The 27,119-nt window shown below is 55.8% G+C and overlaps 1 protein-coding gene across 1 annotated transcript in view; it reads right to left on the bottom strand.

The window, feature by feature from the left end:
* EVI5L (ecotropic viral integration site 5 like) overlaps positions 1-27,119 on the bottom strand; it is a 42,601-nt gene that overhangs the window by 10,383 nt on the left and 5,099 nt on the right. Inside the window, exons 3-16 of the mRNA XM_053968237.1 lie at positions 25,590-25,779; positions 23,423-23,647; positions 22,669-22,743; positions 21,826-21,951; positions 19,939-20,082; positions 18,791-18,880; positions 17,192-17,289; positions 14,028-14,088; positions 12,627-12,680; positions 8,117-8,149; positions 4,384-4,515; positions 4,085-4,147; positions 3,101-3,229; positions 2,136-2,228 (exon numbers count right to left, since the gene is read on the bottom strand). Of these exons, the coding sequence (XP_053824212.1) occupies positions 2,136-2,228; positions 3,101-3,229; positions 4,085-4,147; positions 4,384-4,515; positions 8,117-8,149; positions 12,627-12,680; positions 14,028-14,088; positions 17,192-17,289; positions 18,791-18,880; positions 19,939-20,082; positions 21,826-21,951; positions 22,669-22,743; positions 23,423-23,647; positions 25,590-25,779 (1,513 nt within the window). The remainder of the gene's footprint in view (positions 1-2,135; positions 2,229-3,100; positions 3,230-4,084; positions 4,148-4,383; positions 4,516-8,116; positions 8,150-12,626; positions 12,681-14,027; positions 14,089-17,191; positions 17,290-18,790; positions 18,881-19,938; positions 20,083-21,825; positions 21,952-22,668; positions 22,744-23,422; positions 23,648-25,589; positions 25,780-27,119) is intronic.

The raw sequence follows: 27,119 nt of genomic DNA, 5'->3' as shown, positions 1-27,119 counted from the left end.
CCCCGATGTCCCCAGTGTCCCCTGTCTCACCTGCCAGCTGTCCCCGATGTCCCCAATGTCCCCTGTCTCACCTGCCAGCTGTCCCCGATGTCCCCAATGTCCCCTGTCTCACCTGCCAGCTGTCCCCGATGTCCCCAGTGTCCCCTGTCTCACCTGCCAGCTGTCCCCGATGTCCCCAGTGTCCCCTGTCTCACCTGCCAGCTGTCCCCGATGTCCCCAATGTCCCCTGTCTCACCTGCCAGCTGTCCCCGATGTCACTCAGTGTCCCCTGTCTCACCTGCCAGCTGTCCCCGATGTCACTCAGTGTCCCCTGTCTCACCTGCCAGCTGTCCCCGATGTCCCCAGTGTCCCCTGTCTCACCTGCCAGCTGTCCCCGATGTCCCCAATGTCCCCTGTCTCACCTGCCAGCTGTCCCCGATGTCCCCAATGTCCCCTGTCTCACCTGCCAGCTGTCCCCGATGTCCCCAGTGTCCCCTGTCTCACCTGCCAGCTGTCCCCGATGTCACTCAGTGTCCCCTGTCTCACCTGCCAGCTGTCCCCGATGTCCCCAGTGTCCCCTGTCTCACCTGCCAGCTGTCCCCGATGTCCCCAATGTCCCCTGTCTCACCTGCCAGCTGTCCCCGATGTCCCCAATGTCCCCTGTCTCACCTGCCAGCTGTCCCCGATGTCCCCAGTGTCCCCTGTCTCACCTGCCAGCTGTCCCCGATGTCCCCAGTGTCCCCTGTCTCACCTGCCAGCTGTCCCCGATGTCCCCAATGTCCCCTGTCTCACCTGCCAGCTGTCCCCGATGTCACTCAGTGTCCCCTGTCTCACCTGCCAGCTGTCCCCGATGTCCCCAATGTCCCCTGTCTCACCTGCCAGCTGTCCCCGATGTCCCCAGTGTTCCCTGTCTCACCTGCCAGCTGTCCCCGATGTCCCCAATGTCCCCTGTCTCACCTGCCAGCTGTCCCCGATGTCACTCAGTGTCCCCTGTCTCACCTGCCAGCTGTCCCCGATGTCCCCAATGTCCCCTGTCTCACCTGCCAGCTGTCCCCGATGTCACTCAGTGTCCCTGTCTCACCTGCCAGCTGTCCCCGATGTCACTCAGTGTCCCCTGTCTCACCTGCCAGCTGTCCCCGATGTCACTCAGTGTCCCCTGTCTCACCTGCCAGCTGTCCCCGATGTCACTCAGTGTCCCCTGTCTCACCTGCCAGCTGTCCCCGATGTCACTCAGTGTCCCCTGTCTCACCTGCCAGCTGTCCCCGATGTCCCCAGTGTCCCCTGTCTCACCTGCCAGCTGTCCCCGATGTCCCCAATGTCCCCTGTCTCACCTGCCAGCTGTCCCCGATGTCCCCAATGTCCCCTGTCTCACCTGCCAGCTGTCCCCGATGTCCCCAGTGTCCCCTGTCTCACCTGCCAGCTGTCCCCGATGTCACTCAGTGTCCCCTGTCTCACCTGCCAGCTGTCCCCGATGTCCCCAGTGTCCCCTGTCTCACCTGCCAGCTGTCCCCGATGTCCCCAATGTCCCCTGTCTCACCTGCCAGCTGTCCCCGATGTCACTCAGTGTCCCCTGTCTCACCTGCCAGCTGTCCCCGATGTCCCCAATGTCCCCTGTCTCACCTGCCAGCTGTCCCCGATGTCCCCAGTGTCCCCTGTCTCACCTGCCAGCTGTCCCCGATGTCCCCAATGTCCCCTGTCTCACCTGCCAGCTGTCCCCGATGTCCCCAATGTCCCCTGTCTCACCTGCCAGCTGTCCCCGATGTCACTCAGTGTCCCCTGTCTCACCTGCCAGCTGTCCCCGATGTCACTCAGTGTCCCCTGTCTCACCTGCCAGCTGTCCCCGATGTCACTCAGTGTCCCCTGTCTCACCTGCCAGCTGTCCCCGATGTCACTCAGTGTCCCCTGTCTCACCTGCCAGCTGTCCCCGATGTCCCCAATGTCCCGTCTCACCTGCCAGCTGTCCCTGATGTCACTCAGTGTCCCCTGTCTCACCTGCCAGCTGTCCCCGATGTCCCCAATGTCCCCTGTCTCACCTGCCAGCTGTCCCCGATGTCCCCAATGTCCCCTGTCTCACCTGCCAGCTGTCCCCGATGTCCCCAATGTCCCCTGTCTCACCTGCCAGCTGTCCCCGATGTCCCCAATGTCCCCTGTCTCACCTGCCAGCTGTCCCCGATGTCACTCAGTGCCAGCTCCTGCAGCTCCTCCTGCAGCCGAACCACGCTGGACTCGTCCGGCAGCAGCGGCTGCCGCTGGGGACACGGGGACACAGGGACATCAGAGGGGACACAGGGACATCAGAGGGGACACAGGGACATCAGAGGGGACATCAGAGGGGACACGGGGACACAGGGACATCAGAGGGGACATGGGGACATCAGAGGGGACATCAGAGGGGACACAGGGACATCAGAGGGGACATCAGAGGGGACACGGGGACACAGGGACATCAGAGGGGACACGGGGACATCAGAGGGGACATCAGAGGGGACATCAGAGGGGACATCAGGGACATCATTGGGGACATGGGGACATCAGGGACAAAGAGACATCAGCGGGGACACAGGGACATAAGAGGGGACATCAGAGGGGACACGGGGACATCAGAGGGGACATCAGAGGGGACACAGGGATACAGGGACATCAGTGGGGACATGGGGACATTGGGGACAAAGAGACATCAGCGGGGACACAGGGACATAAGAGGGGACATCAGAGGGGACAGACAGAGGGACGTTCACAGGCCACTCGGGACAGCTCCTGTCCCCAGAGCCACCCATGGGACCCTCCCTGTCCCCTCCCTGTCCCCAGAGCCACCCATGGGACCCTCCCCATCCCACTGGGACCCTGCCATCCCCGGTGCCACCCTGGTGTCCCCAGTGCCACCCCAGTGCCACCCTGGTGTCCCCATGTCACCTTCTCCATGTCCAGGACCTTGTCCTGTGTCTCCTCGAGGGCCCCCTGTCCCCAGAGCCACCCATGGGACCCTCTCTGTCCCCAGGGTCCCCTGTGTGACACCCCCACACCCAGGACCACTCCCCGTCCCATTGGGACCCTGTCACCCCCGGTGCCACCCCAGTGCCACCCTGGTGTCCCCAGTGCCACCCTGGTGTCCCCATGTCACCTTCTCCATGTCCAGGACCTTGTCCTGCATCTCCTTGAGGGCGCCCAGGGTTTCGCTCTCGCGCAGCCGCGACCGCTCCAGCTCCGTCTCCAGGTGCGCCACGAACTCCTCGCTCAGACGGGGGTTACCCTGTCCCCAAATGTCCCCAGGTGTCACCAAATGTCCCCGGGTGTCACCTCCCCATTGTCCCCACCTGCCACGAGCTGCTCTGACAGACGGGAGTTACCAAATGTCCCCAATGTCACCAAGTGTCACCTCCCCATCGTCCCTGCCCACCATGAACTCCTCGCTCCGACGGGGGTTACCCTGTCCCCAGTGTCCCCAAGTGTCACCAAAGGTCACCAAGTGTCACCTCCCACCTGCCATGAGCTCCTCTGAGAGACGGGAGTTACCAAATGTCCCCAATGTCACCAAGTGTCACCTCCCACCTGCCACGAGCTCCTCTGAGAGATGGGGGTTACCAAATGTCACCAGTGTCACCAAATGTCACCAAAGGTCACCTCCCTACTGCCACAAACATCTTGCTCAGATGAGGGTTACCCTGTCCCCAAGTGTCACCAAATGTCCCCAGTGTCACCAAGTGTCACCTCCCCATCGTCCCTGCCCACCATGAACTCCTCGCTCCGACGGGGGTTACCCTGTCCCCAGTGTCCTCAAGTGTCACCAAAGGTCACCAAATGTCCCCAAGTGTCACCTCCCTATTGTCCCCACCTGCCACGAGCTGCTCTGAGAGATGGGAGTTACCAAATGTCACCAAGTGTCACCAAGTGTCACCAAGTGTCACCAAAGGTCACCTCCCACCTGCCACGAAATTCTCGTTCAAGCAGGAGATACCTGTGCCACCAATGTCACCAAATGCCACCAATGTCACCAAATGCCACCAATGCCACCAAATATCACCAAAGATCACCTGCAGCGTTGTCACCGGGGCAGTGACACACAGGTGACACAGTGACACACACAGGTGACACACAGGTGACACACCTGGAGCTCTCTGATGGTGCTCTGTGCCCTCCGGAGGCTCTCGGTGGCCGAGCTGCAGCGTTGTCACCGGGGCAGTGACACACAGTGACACACACAGGTGACACAATGACACACAGGTGACACACAGGTGACACACAGGTGACACAGGTGACACAGGTGACACACCTGGAGCTCTCTGATGGTGCTCTGTGCCCTCCGGAGGCTCTCGGTGGCCGAGCTGCAGCGTTGTCACTGGGGCAGTGACACACAGTGACACACACAGGTGATACAATGACACACAGGTGACACAGGTGACACACCTGGAGCTCTCTGATGGTGCTCTGTGCCCTCCGGAGGCTCTCGGTGGCCGAGCTGCAGCGTTGCCGCACCAGCGCCAGCTCCCGCCGGATGACGTCGTTCTCCTCGGCCTCCTGCGCCCGCGTCACCTGGCCCTGGGGACACGGGGACATCAGGGACATTGGGGACACTATCACCTGGCCCTGGGGACATGGGGACATCAGGGACATTGGGGACACTGTCACCTGGCCCTGGGGACACGGGGACACAGGGACATTGGGGACACTGTCACCTGGCCCTGGGGACACGGGGACATTGGGGACACTGTCACCTGGCCCTGGGGACACAGGGACATGGGGACATGGGGACACTGTCACCTGGCCCTGGGGACATCAGGGACATTGGGGACACTGTCACCTGGCCCTGGGGACACGGGGACATGGGGACATGGGGACACTGTCACCTGGCCCTGGGGACACGGGGACATGGGGACACTGTCACCTGGCCCTGGGGACATGGGGACATTGGGGACACTGTCACCTGGCCCTGGGGACACAGGGACATCAGGGACATTGGGGACACTGTCACCTGGCCCTGGGGACACGGGGACACAGGGACATGGGGACACTGTCACCTGGCCCTGGGGACACAGGGACATCAGGGACATTGGGGACACTGTCACCTGGCCCTGGGGACACGGGGACACGGGGACATGGGGACACTGTCACCTGGCCCTGGGGACACGGGGACATCAGGGACATTGGGGACACTGTCACCTGGCCCTGGGGACATGGGGACATTGGGGACACTGTCACCTGGCCCTGGGGACATGGGGACATCGGGGACGTTGGGAACAGTGGGGACAGTGCCACCTCCTGCCCCCAGGGCAGAGCCAACGCGGCTGTGGTGGCACTGGGGGGACAGGGAGGTGACACCGGGAGGTGACACCAGCCCTGGGCAGTGACACCAGGGACAAGGAGGTGACAGTGGGGACAGGGAGGTGACAATGGGGACAGGGAGGTGCCACCAGCCCTGGGAGGTGACAGTGGTGACAGGGAGGTGACAGTGGTGACAGGGAGGTGACAATGGGGATAGGGAGGTGACACCAGGAGGTGCCACCAGCCCTGGGAGGTGACAGTGGTGACAGGGAGGTGACAATGGGGACAGGGAGGTGACAGTGGTGACAGGGAGGTGACAACGGAGGTGCCACCAGCCCCGTGGGGACCTCCAGTGCCATTTGTCCCCTCCCCTCCCTCCCCCATCCCAAATTCCATCCAAACTCCTCCAATCGCTGCTTTTCACCCCAAATCCCAAATCCCTGAAATTCTCCAAAATCTCCCCAAAAATTCCTCCAAAACCCCCAAAATTCACTAAAATTCAAAATTTTCCCAAATTCCCAAAATTTCCCCAAAATTCCTGAAAATCCCCCAAAATTCCAACTTCCCCCAAAATTCAAACCTCCCGAAAATTCCCCAAAATACCCCAAATTTCACTAAAATTCAAAATTTCCCCAAATTCCCCAAAAATTCCCAAAATCCCCCCAAAATTTCTCCAAAATTCCCCCATAATTCCCCAAAAAATCCCCAAAATTTCCCCAAAATCCCCCCAGATTTCCCCCCAAAATTCCTCCAAAAATTCCCCAAATTTCCCCCAAAATTCCCCAAATTCCCAAAATTCACCACAATTTTCCCCAAAATCCTCCCAAATTCCCCCTTAATCCCTCCAAATTCCCCCCAAATCCCCCAAGATTCTAAAAAAAATTCCCTAAAATCCCCCAAAATTCCCCAAAAAATCCCCCCAAGGTGCGCGGGAGCCTCCGGAAAAGCGGAAAGAAACGGTGGAAAAAAGGAAAAGGAGCCCAAAAGTGGGGCTGGGGGAGGGGAGGGCGGGAAAAAGAGGAGAAGTAAATGGGGGAAAATCGGGAAAATTCGGGGGGAAAATCGGGGAGAAAAAATTGGGAAAATTGGGGAAAAATCAGGGGAAAAATTGGGGAAAATTGGGGGGGGGGGGAAATCGGGGAAAAATTGGGGAAAATCAGGGGAAAAATCAGGAAAAAATCAGGGGGAAAATCAGGAAGAAAATCAGGGAAAATCAGGGGGGAAATCGGGGGAAAAAATGGGGAAAAAATGGGGAAAAATTGGGAAAATTGTGAGAGAAAATCAGGAAAATTGGGGAAAAAATCGGGGAAAGAAATTGGGAAAATTGGGAGAGAAAATTTGGAATATCGGGAATATCAGGGAAAAAATTGGGATTATTGGGAATATCGGGGAAAAAATTGGGAAATTTGGGAGACAAAATCAGGAATATCGAGATGATTTGGGTTATTGGGAATATTGGGAATATCGGGATGATGGTGGAGATTGTCAGGAATATCGGGATGATGGGGATTGTTGGCATTATCGGGATGGTTGGGGTTATCGGGATGATGATCGGGAATATTGGGGGGAAAAATTGGGAAAGAAAATTGGGAAAATCGGGAAAAAATCAGGACTATCAGGAGAGAAAATGGGATGGTCGGGATAATCGGGGTAATCGGGAATATTGGGATGATTGTTGGGATGGTCGGGATGATTGGGATGGTTGGGAATATCGGGAATATTGGGATTGTCAGGAGTATTGGGATGATTATTGGGAATATCAGGATGATCATTGGGAACATTGGGATGATCATCGGGAATATCAGGGTTATTGGGATGATGATTGGGAATATCAGGGTTATCGGGAATATCGGGGTGATGGGGATTGTTGGCATTATCGGGACGATCGGGGTTATCGGGATGATGATCGGGAATATCAGGATGAGCAGGATTGTTGGGAATATCAGGATGATGATTGGAATGTCGGGGTTATGGGGATTATTGGGATTGTTGGCATTATCGGGACGATCGGCGTTATCGGGAATATCGGGATGATGATTGGGATTGTTGGCATTATCGGGATGATCAGGGTTATCGGGACAATGATTGGGAATATTGGGAATATCGGGATGATGGAAATTGTTGGGATGATCAGAGTTATCGGGAATACCGGGAATGTCAGGAATATTGGGATCATGGTGATGGGACTGTTGGGAATGTCGGGAAGATGAGGATGGGATTGTCGGGATTATCAGGAATGTCAGGAATGTCGGGATGATGACTGGGACTGTTGGGATTATCGGGACTGTCGGGACTGTCGGGATGATGATTGGGAATGTTGGGATTATCGGGACTGTCGGGAATGTGGGGATGATCATTGGGACTGTCGGGAATGTCGGGAAGATGACTGGGAATGTTGGGATTATCGGGACTGTCAGGAATGTCGGGATGATGATTGGGAATGTCGGGACTGTCGGGATGATGATGGGACTGTCGGGACTGTCAGGATGATGATTGGGAATGTCGGGATGATGATTGGGAATGTCGGGACTGTCGGGATGATGATTGGGAATGTCAGGATATGATGGGACTGTCGGGACTGTCGGGACTGTCAGGATGATGACTGGGAATGTCGGGATGATGATGGGACTGTCGGGAATGTCGGGAATGTCAGGATGATGATTGGGAATGTCGGGATGATGATGGGACTGTCGGGAATGTCGGGAATGTCGGGAATGTCAGGAATGTTGGGATGATGATTGGGAATGTCAGGAATGTCAGGACTGTCGGGACTGTCGGGATGATGATTGGGAATGTCAGGAATGTCAGGACTGTCGGGATGATGATTGGGACTGTCGGGGTGGCAGTGACAATGGCGCTGGGACCGTCGGGGCCGTACCTGGATGAGGCGATCGGCCAGGGCCGCGCTCTCCTGGGGGAGGGGACAGAGACAGAGACGGGTCAGAGACAGCGACAGCGACAGAGTGACAGGGACACAGGGACAGGGACAGAGTGACAGAGTGACAGGGACACAGGGACAGAGACGGGTCAGAGACAGCGACAGCGACAGAGTGACAGGGACAGGGACAGGGACACAGGGACAGGGACAGAGTGACAGAGTGACAGAGACGGGTCAGAGACAGCGACAGGGACAGAGTGACAGGGACACAGGGACAGGGACAGTGACAGGGACACAGGGACAGAGTGACAGGGACAGAGTGACAGAGACGGGTCAGAGACAGCGACAGTGACAGAGTGACAGGGACACAGGGACAGGGACAGTGACAGGGACAGAGTGAGAGGGACAGAGTGAGAGGGACAGAGTGACAGGGACACAGGGACAGGGACAGAGTGAGAGGGACAGAGTGACAGGGACAGAGTGACAGGGACACAGGGACAGGGACAGAGTGACAGGGACACAGGGACAGGGACAGAGTGAGAGGGACAGAGTGACAGGGAGAGAGTGACAGGGACACAGGGACAGGGACAGAGTGACAGGGACACAGGGACAGAGTGACAGGGACACAGGGACAGAGTGACAGTGACAGGGACACAGGGACAGAGTGACAGGGACAGAGTGACAGGGACACAGGGACAGTGACAGGGACAGAGTGAGAGGGACAGAGTGACAGGGACAGAGTGACAGGGACACAGGGACAGGGACAGTGACAGGGACACAGGGACAGAGTGACAGGGACAGAGTGACAGAGACGGGTCAGAGACAGCGACAGCGTGACAGGGACAGAGTGACAGGGACAGAGTGACAGGGACACAGGGACAGGGACAGAGTGACAGGGACAGAGTGACAGAGCGACAGTGACACAGGGACAGAGTGACAGAGTGACAGGGACAGGGACAGAGTGACAGAGTGACAGTGACACAGGGACAGACTGACAGGGACAGAGTGACAGAGCGACAGTGACACAGGGACAGAGTGACAGGGACAGAGTGACAGAGCGACAGTGACACAGGGACAGAGTGACAGGGACAGAGTGACAGAGCGACAGTGACACAGGGACAGAGTGACAGAGCGACAGTGACACAGGGACAGAGTGACAGAGTGACAGGGACAGGGACAGAGTGACAGAGCGACAGTGACACAGGGACAGAGTGACAGGGACAGAGTGACAGAGCGACAGTGACACAGGGACAGAGTGACAGGGACAGAGTGACAGAGCGACAGTGACACAGGGACAGAGTGACAGAGTGACAGGGACAGGGACAGAGTGACAGAGCGACAGTGACACAGGGACAGAGTGACAGGGACAGAGTGACAGAGTGACAGGGACAGAGTGACAGGGACACAGAGACAGAGTGACAGGGACAGAGTGACAGAGCGACAGTGACACAGGGACAGCGACACAGGGACACAGAGACAGAGACGGGTCAGAGACAGCGACAGCGACAGAGTGACAGGGACAGAGTGACAGAGTGACAGGGACAGGGACAGAGTGACAGAGTGACAGTGACACAGGGACAGTGACACAGGGACAGAGTGACAGTGACAGTGACACAGGGACACAGAGACAGAGACGGGTCAGAGACAGCGACAGCGACAGGGACAGAGTGACAGAGTGACAGGGACAGTGACAGGGACAGTGACAGGGACAGTGACACAGTGACAGGGACACAGAGACAGCGACAGAGTGACGGTGACACAGGGACAGAGACGGGTCAGAGACAGCAACAGTGACAGTGACACAGTGACAGTGACACAGTGACAGGGACAGTGACACTGACAGTGTCTGACACAGTGACAGTGACACAGGGACAGTGACACAATGACAGTGACAGTGACACAATGACAGTGACAGTGACACAGTGAGAGTGACCCTGACAGTGTCTGACAGGTGACAGTGACACAGTGACACAGTGACAGTGACACAGTGACACTGACAGTGTCTGACAGGTGACAGTGACAGTGAGACAGTGACAGTGACAGTGAGACAGTGACAGTGACACTGACAGTGTCTGACAGGTGACAGTGACACAGTGACAGTGACACAGTGACAGTGACACAATGACAGTGACACTGACAGTGTCTGACAGGTGACAGTGACACAGTGACAGTGACACAGTGACACAGTGACACAGGGACAGTGACAGTGTCTGACAGGTGACAGTGACACAGTGACACAGTGACACAATGACAGTGACACTGACAGTGTCTGACAGGTGACAGTGACACAGTGACACAGTGACACAGTGACAGTGACACAGGGACAGTGACACTGACAGTGTCTGACAGGTGACAGTGACAGCCCCAGAGGCCCCTGCGACCCCGCCCGCGACATTCCTGAATTCCCGGGGTGGGGGTTGGGTTCAAAAATGGGATTTTTTGGGGGGTTTTGGGCATTTTTGTGGGGTTTTGGGCTCTTTTGGGGTTTGTTTTAGCTTCCATGCCGTGCTTCGGGGTTTTTTGGGCATTTTTGGGTTTTTTTTGGGTTTTTTTGGCTGGTGTTTTTTGGGGGGGGGTTGTTTTAGGTTGCATGCAGAGGTTTTTTTTTTTTTTTTTGCATTTTTGGGGGTTTGTTTAATTTTTTGGGTTTTTTGGTTTTTTTTTTTTTGGTTCCATTCAGTGGTGTGGGGTTTTTTTTTGGCCTTTTTGGGTTATTTTTTGTTCTTCTGTTTTTTTTTTTTTTTTTTTTGGGTTTGTTTTAGGTTCATTGTAGTGCTTTGGGTTGTTTTTTTTTGACGATTTAGTTTTTTTGGGTTTTTTTTTTTTGCTTTTTTGGGGTTTTTTGGGGGTTTGTTTTAGGTTCCATGCAGTGCTTTGGGGTTTTTTGGGGGGGTTTTGGGCTTTTTGGGTTTTTTTTGGGCTTTTTTGGGTTTTTTGTTGGTTCCATGCATTGGTTTGGGGTTTTTTTTTGGCCTTTTTGGGAGTTTGTTTTATTTTTGGGGTTTTTTTTGGGTTTGGTTTATGTTCCATGAAGTGGTTTGGAGTTTTTTTTTTTTTGCATTTTGGGTTTTTTTTTATTTTTTTGGGGGGTTCGTTTTAGGTTCCATGCAGTGGTTTGGGGTTTTCAGGGCATTTTTAGGCTTTTTTGGGGTTTTTTTTGGGCTTTTTTTTTTTTTTTTTGTTCCATGCAGTGTTTTTTTTTGTTTTTTTTTTTTTTTTTTTTTTTTGCTTTTTTGGGTGTTTGTTTTATTTTTGGGGTTTTTTTTTTTGTCTGTTTTAGGTTCCATGCATGTTTTGGTGGGTTTTTTGGGGGGATTTTTGGTTTTTTTTGGTTTCCATTAAGCAGTTTGGGTTTTTTTTTGTGGTTTTTTTTTGGGGGTTTCACATGGTTTTTGGTGGGGGGTTGGGGATTTTTTGGGGTGATTTTGGGTTCCATGCAGTGCTTTGGAGTTTTTGGGTTTTTTTTGGGGGGGTTTGGGTTCCCGTGCAGTGTTTTGGGTTTGATTTTGGGTTCCAGGTGATGTTTTTGGGATCCCCCTGGGGGGTTTTGGGGTAATTTTAGGTCCCATGCAGCATTTTAGGGGTTTTTGGGTTCCATGCACTGTTTTAGGGTTTTTTTTTGGGGGGGGGGTTGGGGTTTTTTGGGGTTCCATGCAGTGTGTTAGGGTATTTTTTGGGGGTTCCATGCGGTATTTTGGGTTTTTTTGGGTTTGTTTTTTGGTCCCATGCAGTGTTTTAGGGTTTTTTGGGTTGGTTTTTGGGGTGTTTTTGGGTTCCACGCAGTGGTTTTGGGTTTGTTTTTGGGTTCCATGCAGTGTTTTTGGGTTTTTGGGGAGAGGGTTGGGGTTTTTCTGGGATTTGTTTTTTGGGTTCTATGTGGTGTTTTAGGGTTTTTTGGGTTCCATGCAGTGTTTTGGGGTTTTTGGGTTTGTTTTTGGGGTTCCATGCGGTGTTTTGGGGATTTTTGGGATGGTTTTTGGGTTTTTTTGGGGGTTCCATGCAGCATTTTAGGGTTTTTTGGGTTTGTTTTTGGGGTGGTCTTGGTCCCATGCAGGGGTTTTTGGGTTTATTTTTCGGTTCCATGGAGTGTTTTGGGGTTTTGGGGGGGGTTTTGGAGTTTTTTTGGATTTGTTTTTGGGTTCCATGTGGTGTTTTGGGTTTTTTTTGGGTTTGTTTTTGGGTTTCATATGGTGTTTTGGGTTTGTTTTTTGGTTCCATGCAGTGGGTTTGGGTTTTTGGGGTGTTTCTGGGGTGTTTCTGGGTTCCATGCGGTGTTTTGGGGTGTTTCTGGGGTGGTTTTGGGTTCCATACGGTGTTTTGGGTTTTTCTTTTTGTTCCATGCAGTGTTTTTGGGTTTTTTTGGGGGCTTTTGGGGTTTTCTGGGGAGTTTTTTTGGTTCCATGTGGTGTTTTGGGGTTTTTTTTTGTGTTGGTTTTTTTGTTCCATGCGGTGTTTTTGGGTTTTCTGGGGGCTTTTGGGGTCTTTTGGGGAGGTTTTTTGGGGTCCTCACCTTCTCCAGGGTCTCGATTCGCTGCTTCAGGAGCCGATTCTCGGAGCGGAGCCGCTGAGGGGACAGAGAGGGGACAGAGAGGGGACAGGGAGGGGACAGGGAGGGGACAGGGAGGGGACAATGAGGGGACAGGGAGGGGACAATGAGGGGACAATGAGGGGACAGGGAGGGGACAATGAGGGGACAATGAGGGGACAGAGAGGGGACAAAGAGGGGACAGGGAGGGGACAATGAGGGGACAGAGAGGGGACAGAGAGGGGACAATGAGGGGACAGAGAGGGGACAATGAGGGGACAGAGAGGGGACAGGGAGGGGACAATGAGGGGACAGAGAGGGGACAGGGAGGGGACAATGAGGGGACAATGAGGGGACAATGAGGGGACAATGAGGGGACAGGGAGGGGACAATGAGGGGACAGAGAGGGGACAATGAGGGGACACAGGGGACAGAGAGGGGACAGAGAGGGGACAGAGAGGGGACAATGAGGGGACAGAGAGGGGACAGAGAGGGGACAGAGAGGGGACAATGAGGGGACACAGGGGACAGAGAGGGGACAGGGAGGGGACAGGGAGGGGACAGAGAGGGGACAGGGAGGGGACAATGAGGGGACAATGAGGGGACAGAGAGGGGACAATGAGGGGACAATGAGGGGACAGAGAGGGGACAATGAGGGGACAATGAGGGGACAGAGAGGGGACAATGAGGGGACAGAGAGGGGACAGAGAGGGGACAGAGAGGGGACAGGGAGGGGACAATGAGGGGACAGAGAGGGGACAATGAGGGGACAGAGAGGGGACAGAGAGGGGACAGAGAGGGGACAGGGAGGGGACAATGAGGGGACAGAGAGGGGACAGGGAGGGGACAATGAGGGGACACAGGGGACAGAGAGGGGACAGAGAAGGGACAGGGAGGGGACAGGGAGGGGACAGAGAGGGGACAATGAGGGGACAGAGAGGGGACAGAGGGACATTAGCCCGGGAAAGGGGGAGGGGATGTCCCCAGGTGTCACCAACCCTGGGGACAGCCAGGGAACAACCTGGGGACACCCAGAGTGACTCTGGTGGCCCTGGGTGGCTCCAATGTCCCCAGGTGTCCCCAGGTATCCCCAGATGTCCCCAGGTATCCCAGGTGTCCCCAGGTGTCTCCAGATGTCCCAGGCATCCCCAGATGTCCCCTCATGTCCCCCAGATGTCCCCAGGTGTCCCAGCTGTCCCCAGGTGTCCCAGATGTCCCCAGATGTCCCCAGATGTCCCAGGTGTCCCCAGGTGTCCCCTCATGTCCCCCAGATGTCCCCAGGTGTCCCCTGTGTCCCCTCATGTCCCCCAGATGTCCCCAGGTGTCCCAGGTGTCCCCTCATGTCCCCAGGTGTCCCCGATGTCCCCAGGTGTCCCCGTGTCCCACCTTGATCTCGATCTGCTCCTCCATCTCTTTGCTCTTGAGGGCGGCGTATTCCTTCTCCAGCCTGGGGAGGGGACAGGGACACGGGACAATGGGGACAATGGGGACATTGGGGACAATGGGGACATGGGGACAATGGGGACATGGGGACAATGGGGACAATGGGGACAGGGACAGGGGACAATGGGGACAGAGGGGACAATGGGGACAATGGGGACAATGGGGACAATGGGGACAGGGACAGCTGGGGACAGAGGGGACAGGGACACAAGGACAGGGATAGCTGGGGACAACGGGGACAGAGGGACAGGGACACAGGGGACAATGGGACAGGGGACATGGGGACAGAGGAACAGGGAGAGAGACAGGGACAGGGACAGAGGACAATGGGGACAGGGGACACAGGCACACAGGGACACAGGGACAGGGACAGGGGTGGGGACAGGGAGGGTCAGAGATGGGGACAGAGGGGACAGGGAGAGAAGGTGACACAGGGGATAGGAGGGGACACAGGGGACACAGGGGACAGGGACAGGAGGGGACAGAGAGGTGACACAGGGACAGGAGGTGACAGAGGGGAGAGGAGCTGACACAGGTGACACAAGGACAGGAGGTGACACACAGGTGACACAGGTGACACAGGTGACACACAGGTGACAGGTGACACAGGTGACACAGGTGACACACAGGTTACACAGGGACAGGTGACACAGGTGACACAGGTGACACACGGGTGACAGGTGACACAGGTGACACAGGTGACAGGTGACACAGGTGACAGGTGACACAGGTGACACAGGTGACACACAGGTGACACAGGTGACAGGTGACACAGGTGACACAGGTGAAACACGGGTGACAGGGGACACAGGTGACACAGGTGACACACAGGTGACAGGGGACACAGGTGACACAGGTGACACACAGGTGACACACAGGTGACACAGGTGACACAGGTGACACACAGGTGACAGGGGACACAGGTGACACAGGTGACAGGTGACACAGGTGACACAGGTGACACACAGGTTACACAGGGACAGGTGACACAGGTGACACAGGTGACACACGGGTGACAGGTGACACAGGTGACACAGGTGACAGGTGACACAGGTGACAGGTGACACAGGTGACACAGGTGACACACAGGTGACACAGGTGACAGGTGACACAGGTGACACAGGTGACACACGGGTGACACAGGGACAGGTGACACAGGTGACACAGGTGACACACAGGTGACACAGGGACAGGTGACACAGGTGACACAGGTGACACACGGGTGACAGGGGACACAGGTGACACAGGTGACACACAGGTGACAGGGGACACAGGTGACACAGGTGACACAGGTGACACAGGTGACACACAGGTGACAGGGGACACAGGTGACACGGGTGACAGGTGACACAGGTGACACAGGTGACAGGGGACACAGGTGACACAGGTGACAGGTGACACAGGTGACACACAGGTGACAGGGGACACAGGTGACACACAGGTGACACAGGTGACACACAGGTGACAGGGGACACAGGTGACACAGGTGACAGGGGACACAGGTGACACAGGTGACAGGTGACACAGGTGACACACAGGTGACAGGGGACACAGGTGACACACAGGTGACACAGGTGACAGGTGACACAGGTGACACACAGGTGACACAGGTGACAGGTGACACAGGTGACACACAGGTGACACACAGGTGACACAGGTGACACAGGTGACAGGGGACACAGGTGACACAGGTGACACAGGTGACAGGTGACACAGGTGACACAGGTGACACACAGGTGACACACAGGTGACACAGGTGACACAGGTGACACACAGGTGACAGGGGACACAGGGACACAGGTGACACAGGTGACACACAGGTGACACAGGTGACAGGTGACACAGGTGACACAGGGACAGGTGACACAGGTGACAGGTGACACAGGTGACACACAGGTGACACAGGTGACACAGGTGACACACAGGTGACAGGGGACACAGGTGACACAGGTGACAGGTGACACAGGTGACACAGGTGACACACAGGTTACACAGGGACAGGTGACACAGGTGACACAGGTGACAGGTGACACAGGTGACACAGGTGACACACGGGTGACAGGGGACACAGGTGACACAGGTGACACACAGGTGACAGGGGACACAGGTGACACAGGTGACACAGGTGACACAGGTGACACACAGGTGACAGGGGACACAGGTGACACAGGTGACAGGTGACACAGGTGACACAGGTGACACACAGGTGACACAGGGACAGGTGACACAGGTGACACAGGTGACACACGGGTGACAGGGGAGACAGGTGACACAGGTGACACACAGGTGACAGGGGACACAGGTGACACAGGTGACACAGGTGACACAGGTGACACACAGGTGACAGGGGACACAGGTGACACAGGTGACAGGTGACACAGGTGACACACAGGTGACAGGGGACACAGGTGACACACAGGTGACACACAGGTGACACAGGTGACAGGTGACACAGGTGACACACAGGTGACACAGGTGACAGGTGACACAGGTGACAGGTGACACAGGTGACACACAGGTGACACACAGGTGACACAGGTGACACACAGGTGACAGGGGACACAGGTGACACAGGTGACAGGTGACACAGGTGACACACAGGTGACACACAGGTGACACAGGTGACACAGGTGACACACAGGTGACAGGGGACACAGGTGACACAGGTGACACAGGTGACACAGAGGTGACACAGGTGACAGGTGACACAGGTGACACAGGGACAGGTGACACAGGTGACAGGTGACACAGGTGACACACAGGTGACACAGGTGACACACAGGTGACACAGGTGACAGGTGACACAGGTGACACACAGGTGACACACAGGTGACACAGGTGACAGGTGACACAGGTGACACAGGGACAGGTGACACAGGTGACAGGTGACACAGGTGACACACAGGTGACAGGTGACACAGGTGACACACAGGTGACACACAGGTGACACAGGTGACAGGTGACACAGGTGACAGGTGACACAGGTGACACAGGTGACACACAGGTTACACAGGGACAGGTGACACAGGTGACACAGGTGACACACAGGTGACACAGGTGACAAGTGACACAGGTGACAGGTGACACAGGCACAGGTGGCCCCTGACCTCTTCATCCTGCGGGGGTTGTACTTGACCTGGCAGGCGCGCAGGATCAGCTGGTCCGGGCACGAGTCGAACTGGTGCGGGATCACCTTCTGGAAGTACTGCGAGAGCGACGGCGGGGAGACCGCACAAAAATGGGGAATTCAGCACAGAAATGGGGAATTCGGAACAAAAATGGGAATTTGGAACAGAAATGGGGAATTCAGCACAGAAATGGGGAATTCAGCACAGAAATGGGGAATTCAGAACAGAAATGGGGAATTCGGAACAGAAATGGGAATTCGGAACAGGAATGGGGAATTCAGCACAGAAATGGGGAATTCAGCACAGAAATGGGGAATTCAGCACAAAAATGGGGAATTCGGAACAGAAATGGGAATTCGGAACAGAAATGGGGAATTCAGCACAGAAATGGGGAATTCAGCACAGAAATGGGGAATTCGGAACAGAAATGGGGAATTCGGAACAGGAATGGGGAATTCAGCACAGAAATGGGGAATTCAGAACAAAAATGGGGAGATTCAGCCCAAACTGGGCAAAAACCCACCCAGAATGAGGGAAACCCAACCCCAAATGAGGGAAACCCAGAACAAAACGAGGATAAACTCATCCCGTTGGCAAACCCACCCCAAATCCCATCCTAAAACCCATCCACTGACCAAACCCACCCCAAATCCCATCCTAAAACCCATCCACTGACCAAACCCACCCCAAATCCCATCCTAAAACCCATCCACTGACCAAACCCACCCCAAATCCCACCCCACTGACCAAACCCAGATCACCAACCCTGTCCCATTGGCCAAACCCATCCCAAAGCCATCCCCAAATCCTTCCCATTGATCAAACCCACCCCCAATCCACCCCAAAATCCTTCCCACTGATCAAATCCACCCCCAAATCCTTCCCATTGGCCAAATTCATCCCAAATCCACCTCAAACCCACCCCACTGACCAAACCCACCCCAAACCCCACCCCAAACCCTGTCTCACTGACCAAACCCACCCCAAACCCCACCCCAACCCCACCCCACTGACCAAACCCACCCCAAGGCCACCCCATTGCCCAAGGCCATCCCAAACCCATCCCAAACCCATCCTAAACCCATCCCACTGACCAGACCCTCATTGACCAACTCCACCCCAAACCCACTCCAATGACCAAACCCACCCCAAGCCCACCCCAAACCCACCCTACTGACCAAGGTCACCCCAAACCCACCCCATTGCCCAAACCCATCCCACCCCAAGGCTGCCCCAACCCCACCCCAAGGCTGCCCCAGGCCACCCCAGGCCACCCCAAACCCACCCCACTGACCAACCCCACCCCATTGCCCAAGGCCGCCCCAGGCCACCCCAACCCCACCCCACTGACCAACCCCACCCCAAGGCCACCCCAGGCCACCCCAACCCCACCCCACTGACCAACCCCACCCCACTGACCAAGCCCACCCCATTGACCAACCCCACCCCAAGGCCGCCCCAGGCCACCCCAAGCCCACCCCACTGACCAAGCCCACCCCATTGACCAAGCCCACCCCACTGACCAAGCCCACCCCAACTGACCAAGCCCACCCCAGGCCACCCCAGGCCAGCTGGTACCTGGGACATGCCCTCCATGTCCAGCTGCACCAGCTCGGCCTGGTTGAACTGCAGCAGGGCCATCCCCACGCGGAACACGATCTCCAGCCCCTGCCGCGGCCACCCCGGGTCAGCACAGCCACCACGGGGCCACCGCGGGTCATCCCCGGGTCAGCACGGCCACCATGGGGCCACCGCGGACACCACGGGTCATCCCCGGGTCAGCAAAGCCACCACGGGGCCACCCTGGGTCATCCCCGGGTCAGCACAGCCACCACGGGGCCACCACGGACACCACGGGTCAGCACGGCCACCACGGGGCCACCCTGGGTCATCCCCGGGTCAGCACGGCCACCACGGGGCCACCGCGGGTCATCCCCGGGTCAGCACAGCCACCACGGGGCCACCGTGGGTCATCCCCGGGTCAGCACGGCCACCACGGGGCCACCGTGGGTCATCCCCGGGTCAGCACGGCCACCACGGGGCCACCGCGGCCACCGTGGGTCATCCCCGGGTCAGCGCAGCCACCCTGGGGCCACCTCGGTCATCCTTGGCTCACTGTGACCACCCTGGGGCCACCTCGGGTCATCCCCGGGTCACTGCAGCCACCCGACGGCCACCACGGCCACCCCAAACCCATTTTTGGGGGATTTGGTCAAACCAAACCCATTCTTGAGGAGTTTGATCCACCCCAAACCCATTTTTGAGGAGTTTGGTCAAACCAAACCCATTTTTGATGGATTTGATCAAACCCCAAACCCATTTTTGAAGAGTTTGATCCACTCCAAACCCATTTCTGAGGAGTTTGATCAAACCCAAACCCATTTTTGAAGAGTTTGATCCACCCCAAACTCGTTTTTGAGGAGTTTGATCCACCCCAAACCCATTTCTGAGGAGTTTGATCAAACCCAAACCCATTTTTGAAGAGTTTGATCCACCCCAAACCCATTTTTGAGGAGTTTGATCCACCCCAAACCCATTTCTGAGGAGTTTGATCCATCCCAAACCCATTTCTGAAGGATTTGACCCACCCCAAACCCATTTTTGAGGAGTTTGACCCACCCCAAACCCATTTTTGAGGAGTTTGACCCACCCCAAACCCATTTTTGAGGGATTCTGACTCCCCCCAAGCCCACGTTTTGGGTCGGAAGGGGCCGATTTTGGGCTACCTCGTACATGAAGATGTCGAAGACGCGCGTGGCCACGGGCAGGGGGAAGGTGGTGAGGAAGAGCGTGAGGAACCAGGACGAGGCGTACATGGAGGTGAGGAAGCTCTGCGAGCGGAAGTGCACGTTCAGCTCCGGCAGCTGCTCCTGCGGAACGCGGGAATTGGGGTCGGATGTGGGGAGAGAAACGGGAATTGGGGAGAAAAACGTGAATTTGGGGAAAAAAATGGAAATTGGGGAGAAAAATGGGAATTTGGGGAGAAAAACGGGAATTTGGGGTTGGATTGGGGAGAAAAATGGGATTTTTTGGTTGGATTGAGGGAGAAAAACGGGAATTTGGGGTTGGAGAAAAAGGGGAATTTGGGGTTGGATTTGGGGAGAAAAGGGGGAATTTGGGGTTGGATTTGGGGCGAAAAATGGGAATTTGCAGTTGGATTTGGGGAGAAAAATGGGAATTCGGGGTTGGATTTGGGGAGAAAAATGGGAATTTGGGGCAAAAAATGGGAATTTGGGGTTGGATTTGGGGATGAAAATGAGAATTTGGGGTCAGACAAAAATAGGAATTTGGGGTTGGATTCAGGGACAAAAACAGGAATTGGGGTCAGACAAAAATGGGAATTCAGGGTCAGAGAAAAATGAGAATTCGGGGTCGGACAAAAACAGGAATTTGGGGTCAGGATATGGGGACAAAATTGGGAATTGGGGGTCTGTCCCTGTCCCCACGGTGTCCCCACACTGTCCCTGTCCCCTCTGTCCCCATGGTGTCCCTGTCCCCTGTGTCCCTGTCCCCTCTGTCCCCATCCCTGTCCCTGTCCCCACAGTGTCCCCCGTGTCCCTGTCCCCTCTGCCCTCTGTGTCCCTGTCCCCACGGTGTCCCTGTCACCACGGTGTCCCCACAGTGTCCCCTGTGTCTGTGTCCCCTCTGCCCTCTGTGTCCCTGTCCCTGTCCCCACGGTGTCCCTGTCCCCACGGTGTCCCTGTCACCACGGTGTCCCCACGGTGTCCCCTGTGTCCGTGTCCCCTCTGCCCTCTGTGTCCCTGTCCCTGTCCCCACGATGTCCCCACGGTGTCCCCTGTGTCCCTGTCCCCACGGTGTCCCTGTCCCCATGGTGTCCCCTGTGTCCCTGTCCCCTCTGTCCTCTGTGTCCCTGTCCCTGTCCCCACGGTGTCCCTGTCCCCACGATGTCCCCTGTGTCCCTGTCCCTGTCCCCACGGTGTCCCTGTCCCCATGGTGTCCCCTGTGTCCGTGTCCCCTCTGTCCTCTGTGTCCCTGTCCCTGTCCCCATGGTGTCCCTGTCCCCACGGTGTCCCTGTCCCCATGGTGTCCCCTGTGTCCGTGTCCCCTCTGTCCTCTGTGTCCCTGTCCCTGTCCCCATGGTGTCCCTGTCCCCATGGTGTCCCTGTCCCCACGGTGTCCCTGTCCCCACGGTGTCCCCTGTGTCCCTGTCCCCGCTGTCCCCTGTGTCCCTGTCCCCTCTGGCCCCTGTGTCCCTGTCCCTGTCCCCTCTGGCCCCTGTGTCCCTGTCCCCTGTCCCCTCTGTCCCCTGTGTCCCTGTCCCTGTCCCCATGGTGTCCCTGTCCCCACAGTGTCCCTGTCCCTGTCCCCTCTGTCCCGTGTTCCTGTCCCTGTCCCCACAGTGTCCCTGTCCCTGTCCCCTCTGTCCCGTGTTCCTGTCCCTGTCCCCACAGTGTCCCTGTCCCTGTCCCCTCTGTCCCCATCCCTGTCCCTGTCCCCACGATGTCCCCGCTGTCCCCTGTGTCCCTGTCCCCTCTGTCCCCATCCCTGTCCCTGTCCCCACGGTGTCCCCACGATGTCCTCTGTGTCCCTGTCCCCGCTGTCCCCTGTGTCCCTGTCCCCTGTGTCCCCTGTGTCCCTGTCCCTGTCCCCACCTGCAGCAGGAACTCGAACTGGTAGATGCAGAGCCCCAGCTCGGCCATGCTGGGCTTGAAGAGCTCGCGCAGGCGGTACTGCTGCATGAGGCGCACGAAGACGCTGAACGCCTCCTCCTCAGGCATCTGCGGGCAGGCAAAACACGCAATTCCCAAAAAAACACGGAATTCCCAAAAAAACCTGCATTTCCCAGCAAAATCCTGGAATTCCCCATCAAAAATCCCGCAATTCCTGGCAAATCCTGGAATTCCCAGCAAAATCCCCACAGTTCCCAGCAAACACTGACCGCCTCCTCCTCGGGCATCTGCGGGCAGGGGCAACACGCAATTCCCAAAAAAACACGGAATTCCCAAAAAACACCTGCATTTCCCAGCAAAATCCTGGAATTCCCAGCAAAATCCCCACAGTTCCCAGCAAACACTGAACGCCTCCTCCTTGGGCATCTGCGGGCAGGGGAAACACAGAATTCCCAAAAAACCATGGAATTCCCAGCAAATCCTGGAATTCCCCATCAAAAATCCCACAATTCCCAGCAAAATCCCCACAGTTCCCATCAAACGCTGAACGCCTCCTCCTCGGGCATCTGCGGGCAGAGGAAACACGGAATTCCCAAAAAAAACACGGAATTCCCAGCAAATCCTGGAATTCTGAGAAAAAAAAACCCAGGATTCCCAGAAAAAAACACCAAAATTCCTAAAAAACCCGCTGGGATTCCCAAAAAAACCCACCAAAATTCCCACAAAAAGCCCCGGAATTCCCATTAAAAAACCCCAAAATTCCCAAAAAAGCTCTAGAATTCCCATAAAACACCCCGGAATTCCCAGAAACGCCCGGGTGCCCACCTGCATGAGCAGCAGTCCCACGATGAAGGCGCTGCCCTGGCAGTAACCGACCTCGCGATCCACCAGAGAATAGGCCTGGAGAAGGTCCAGGGTCACCTTCAGCACCCTGAGGAACATCTGTCCCACCCCTGGCAGTGTCCCCAGGGTCACCTTCAGCACCCTGAGGAACATCTGTCCCACCCCTGGCAGTGTCCCCAGTGTCACCTTCAGCACCCTGAGGAACATCTGTCCCACCCCTGGCAGTGTCCCCAGGGTCACCTTCAGCACCCTGAGGAACATCTGTCCCACCCCTGGCAGTGTCCCCAGGGTCACCTGCAGCACCCTGAGGAACATCTGTCCCACCCCTGGCAGTGTCCCCAGGGTCACCTTCAGCACCCTGAGGAACATCTGTCCCACCCCTGGCAGTGTCCCCAGTGTCACCTTCAGCACCCTGAGGAACATCTGTCCCACCCCTGGCAGTGTCCCCAGGGTCACCTTCAGCACCCTGAGGAACATCTGTTCCACCCCTGGCAGTGTCCCCAGGGTCACCTTCAGCACCCTGAGGAACATCTCCTGGCCCTGTCCCACCTCCTGTCCCATATCAGTGTCCCCATGTTGTCACCTTCATGACACTGAAGAGCACCTCCTGTCCCAGTGCCACCCCAGCTCCATGTCCCAGTGTCCCCAGGCTGTCACCTTCATGACGTTGAAGAGCACCTCCTGGCCCTGTCCCAGTGCCACCCCTGTCAGTGTCCCAGTGTCCCCAGGCTGTCACCTTCATGACGTTGAAGAGCACCTCCTGGCCCAGGCTGTCCTGGCCCTTGAAGAAGTCGTGCTCGGGGTAGGTGCGGGCGATGTCGCGGCGGATCAGGCGCTCGCAGGGCGACGACATCCGCAGCAGCTCCGAGTACTGCGCCTTGAGCGGCAGCTCGGCCGCGCTGCACAGCAGCTGCCACACGATGGCCCGGAAGTGCTGCGGGATCCCCTTGCGGATCAGCTCCTGGGACACAGTGATCCCAAACGTCACCCCAAACCTCAAATGTCACCACAAATGGGACCCCAAATGGGACCCTAAATCCCACTGCCCCTGCTCCAGGGCACAGCAGCTGCCACACGATGGCCCGGAAGTGCTGCGGGATCCCCTTGCGGATCAGCTCCTGGGACACAGTCACCCCAAACGTCACCCCAAATGTCACCACAAATGGGACCCCAAATCCTAAACGTGACCCCAAATCCCACTGAATCCCAAACATGACCCCAAATCCCACTGTCCCTGCTCCAGGGCACAGGAGCTGCCACACGATGGCCCGGAAGTGCGGCGGGATCCCCTTGCGGATCAGCTCCTGGGACACAGTCACCCCAAACGTCACCCCAAATGTCATCACAAACCCCAAATGTCACCCCAAATGGGATCCCAAACCCCAAATGTGACCCCAAACCCAAAATGGGACCCCAAATCTGCTGCTCCAGGGCACAGCAGCTGCCACACGATGGCCCGGAAATGGGGCAGGATCCCCTTTGGGATCAGCTCCTGGGACACACACACCCCAAATGTGACCCCAAACATGACCCCAAACCCCAAATGTGACCCCAAACATGACCCCAAACATGACCCCAGACCCAAACGTGACCCCAAACCCCACTGTCCCTGCTCCTGGCACCACGGTGGCCCAGAAGTGGTTTGGGATCCCCTTTGGGATCAGCTCCTGGGGACACACACACCCCAAATGTGACCCCAAACATGACCCCAAACCCCAAATGTGACCCCAAACATGACCCCAAACATGACCCCAGACCCAAACGTGACCCCAAACCCCACTGTCCCTGCTCCTGGCACCACGGTGGCCCAGAAGTGGTTTGGGATCCCCTTTGGGATCAGCTCCTGGGCACACTGGGGACACTGGGGACAGGGGGTCAGGGTGACCCCAAACGTGGGATGCTCAAAGCAGGACCCAAGCCGTGTTCTCCTGTTGGACAAACCCATCCCAAAACGTGTCCAGGTGACCAAACCGGCCCCAAAACCTGAGCCAAAGGGACAAATCCACCACAAGACCCAACAAATTGGGCAAATCCATCTCAAAACCCAACAAATTAGACAAAAATCTACCTAAAAACCTAACAAACTGGAGAAATCCATCCCAAAAAGCAAGCCTTTGGGACAAATCCATCCCAAAACCCAACAAATCGGGCAAATCCATTCCAAAACCCAACAAATTGGACAAAAATCTACCTAAAAACCCAACAAATTGGAGAAATCCATCCCAAAAAACAAGCTTTTGGGACAAATCCATCCTAAAACACAACAAATTGGGCAAATCCATTCCAAAACCCAACAAACTGGAGAAATCCATCCAAAAACACAACAAACTGGACAAAAATCCACCCCAAACCCAGCAAATTAGAGAAATCCATCCTAAAACACAACCAATTGGATAAATCCATCCCAAAAAAATGATCCTCTGGGACAAATCCATCCCAAAACACAAAAAATTGGAGAAATCCATCCCAAAACCCAACGAACTGGACAAAAATCTACCTAAAAACCCAACAAATTGGAGAAATCCATCCCAAAAACCAAGCCTTTGGGACAAATCCATCCCAAAACCCAACAAATTGGAGAAATCCACCCCAAAATGGAACCAATTGGACAAATCCATCTCAAAAAATGACCTTTAGGGACAAACCCATTCTAAAACTCATCCCATTAGACACCCCCCCCTAAAACACAACAAACTGGACAAACCCACCCCAAAACACGACAAACTGGGCAAAAATCCATCCCAAAACTCATCCCATCGGACAAATCCACCCGAAAACCCAACAAATTGGAGAATTCTACCCCAAAAACCCAACAAATTGGACAAAAATCCACCCAAAACCCAACAACTTGGACACATCCACCCCAAAACCCAACAAACTGGACAAATCCATCCCAAAACCACCTTGAGCAGCTTCTCCTTCTTCTTCCTCCACTCGTCCCACTCGTTGACGATGCGGCCCCAGAGGATCCAGGTGTCCTCCTCCAGGTGGCTGAGGTTGGACGAGGCCGAGGAGCTGGACACCAGCGAGGAGCCGCTGTTGCGCCGCGAGCCGTTCACCGAGCGCATCGACTTGGAGTCGGCCTCCAGCAGCCTGGGGAGAGCCAAAACATACCTGAAACTCACCCAAAACTCACGTGAAACTCACGCGAAACTCACCCAAAACTCACGTGAAACTCACCCAAAACTCACCCAGAACTCACCCAAAACTCACCCAGAACTCACCCAGAACTCACCCAGAACTCACCCAAAACTCACCCAAAACTCACCCAAAACTCACCCAGAACTCACCCAGAACTCACCCAAAACTCACCCAGAACTCACCCAGAACTCACCCAAAACTCACCCAGAACTCACGCAAAACTCACGCAAAACTCACCCAAAACTCACCCAGAACTCACCCAAAACTCACCCAGAGCTCACCCAAAACTCACCCAGAACTCACCCAGAACTCACCCAGAACTCACCCAAAACTCACCCAGAACTCACCCAGAACTCACGCAAAACTCACCCAGAGCTCACCCAAAACTCACCCAGAACTCACCCAGAACTCACCCAGAACTCACCCAAAACTCACCCAGAACTCACCCAGAGCTCACCCAGAGCTCACCCAGAGCTCACCCAGAGCTCACCCAGAACTCACATGAAACTCACATGAAACTCACATGAAACTCACCCAGAGCTCACCCAAAACTCACCCAAAACTCACCCAGAACTCACCCAGAACTCACCCAGAGCTCACCCAAAACTCATCCAAAACTCACCCAGAACTCACCCAGAGCTCACCCAGAGCTCACACGAAACTCACCCAAAACTCACCCGAAACTCACCCAAAACTCACGCGAAACTCATCCAAAACTCACCCAGAACTCACGCGAAACTCACCCAAAACTCACCAGAAGTCACCTAGAACTCACCGAAAACTCACCCAAAACTCACGTGAAACTCACCCAAAACTCACTCAGAACTCACCCAGAACTCACCCAAAACTCACCCAAAACTCACTCACCCAAAACTCATGCGAAACTCACCCAAAACTCACCCAAAACTCACCCAAAACTCACCCAGAACTCACCGAAAACTCACCCAGAACTCACCCAGAACTCACCCAAAACTCACCCAAAACTCACGCAGAACTCATGCAGAACTCACCCAAAACTCACCCAGAACTCACCCAAAACTCACCCAAAACTCACCCAAAACTCACCCAAAACTCACCCAGAGCTCACCCAAAACTCACCCAAAACTCACCCAGAGCTCACCCAGAACTCACCCAGAACTCACCCAAAACTCACCCAGAACTCACCCAAAATTCACCCAGAACTCACGCGAAACTCACCCAAAACTCACGCGAAACTCACCCAAAACTCACCCAGAACTCACCCAGAACTCACATGAAACTCACCCAAAACTCACCCAGAACTCATCCAAAAC

This window comes from Vidua chalybeata, chromosome 33 (genome assembly GCF_026979565.1).
Source record: "Vidua chalybeata isolate OUT-0048 chromosome 33, bVidCha1 merged haplotype, whole genome shotgun sequence".
In the NCBI taxonomy this organism is placed as follows: domain Eukaryota; kingdom Metazoa; phylum Chordata; class Aves; order Passeriformes; family Viduidae; genus Vidua; species Vidua chalybeata.
This window is presented reverse-complemented; position numbering and strand designations above follow the sequence as displayed.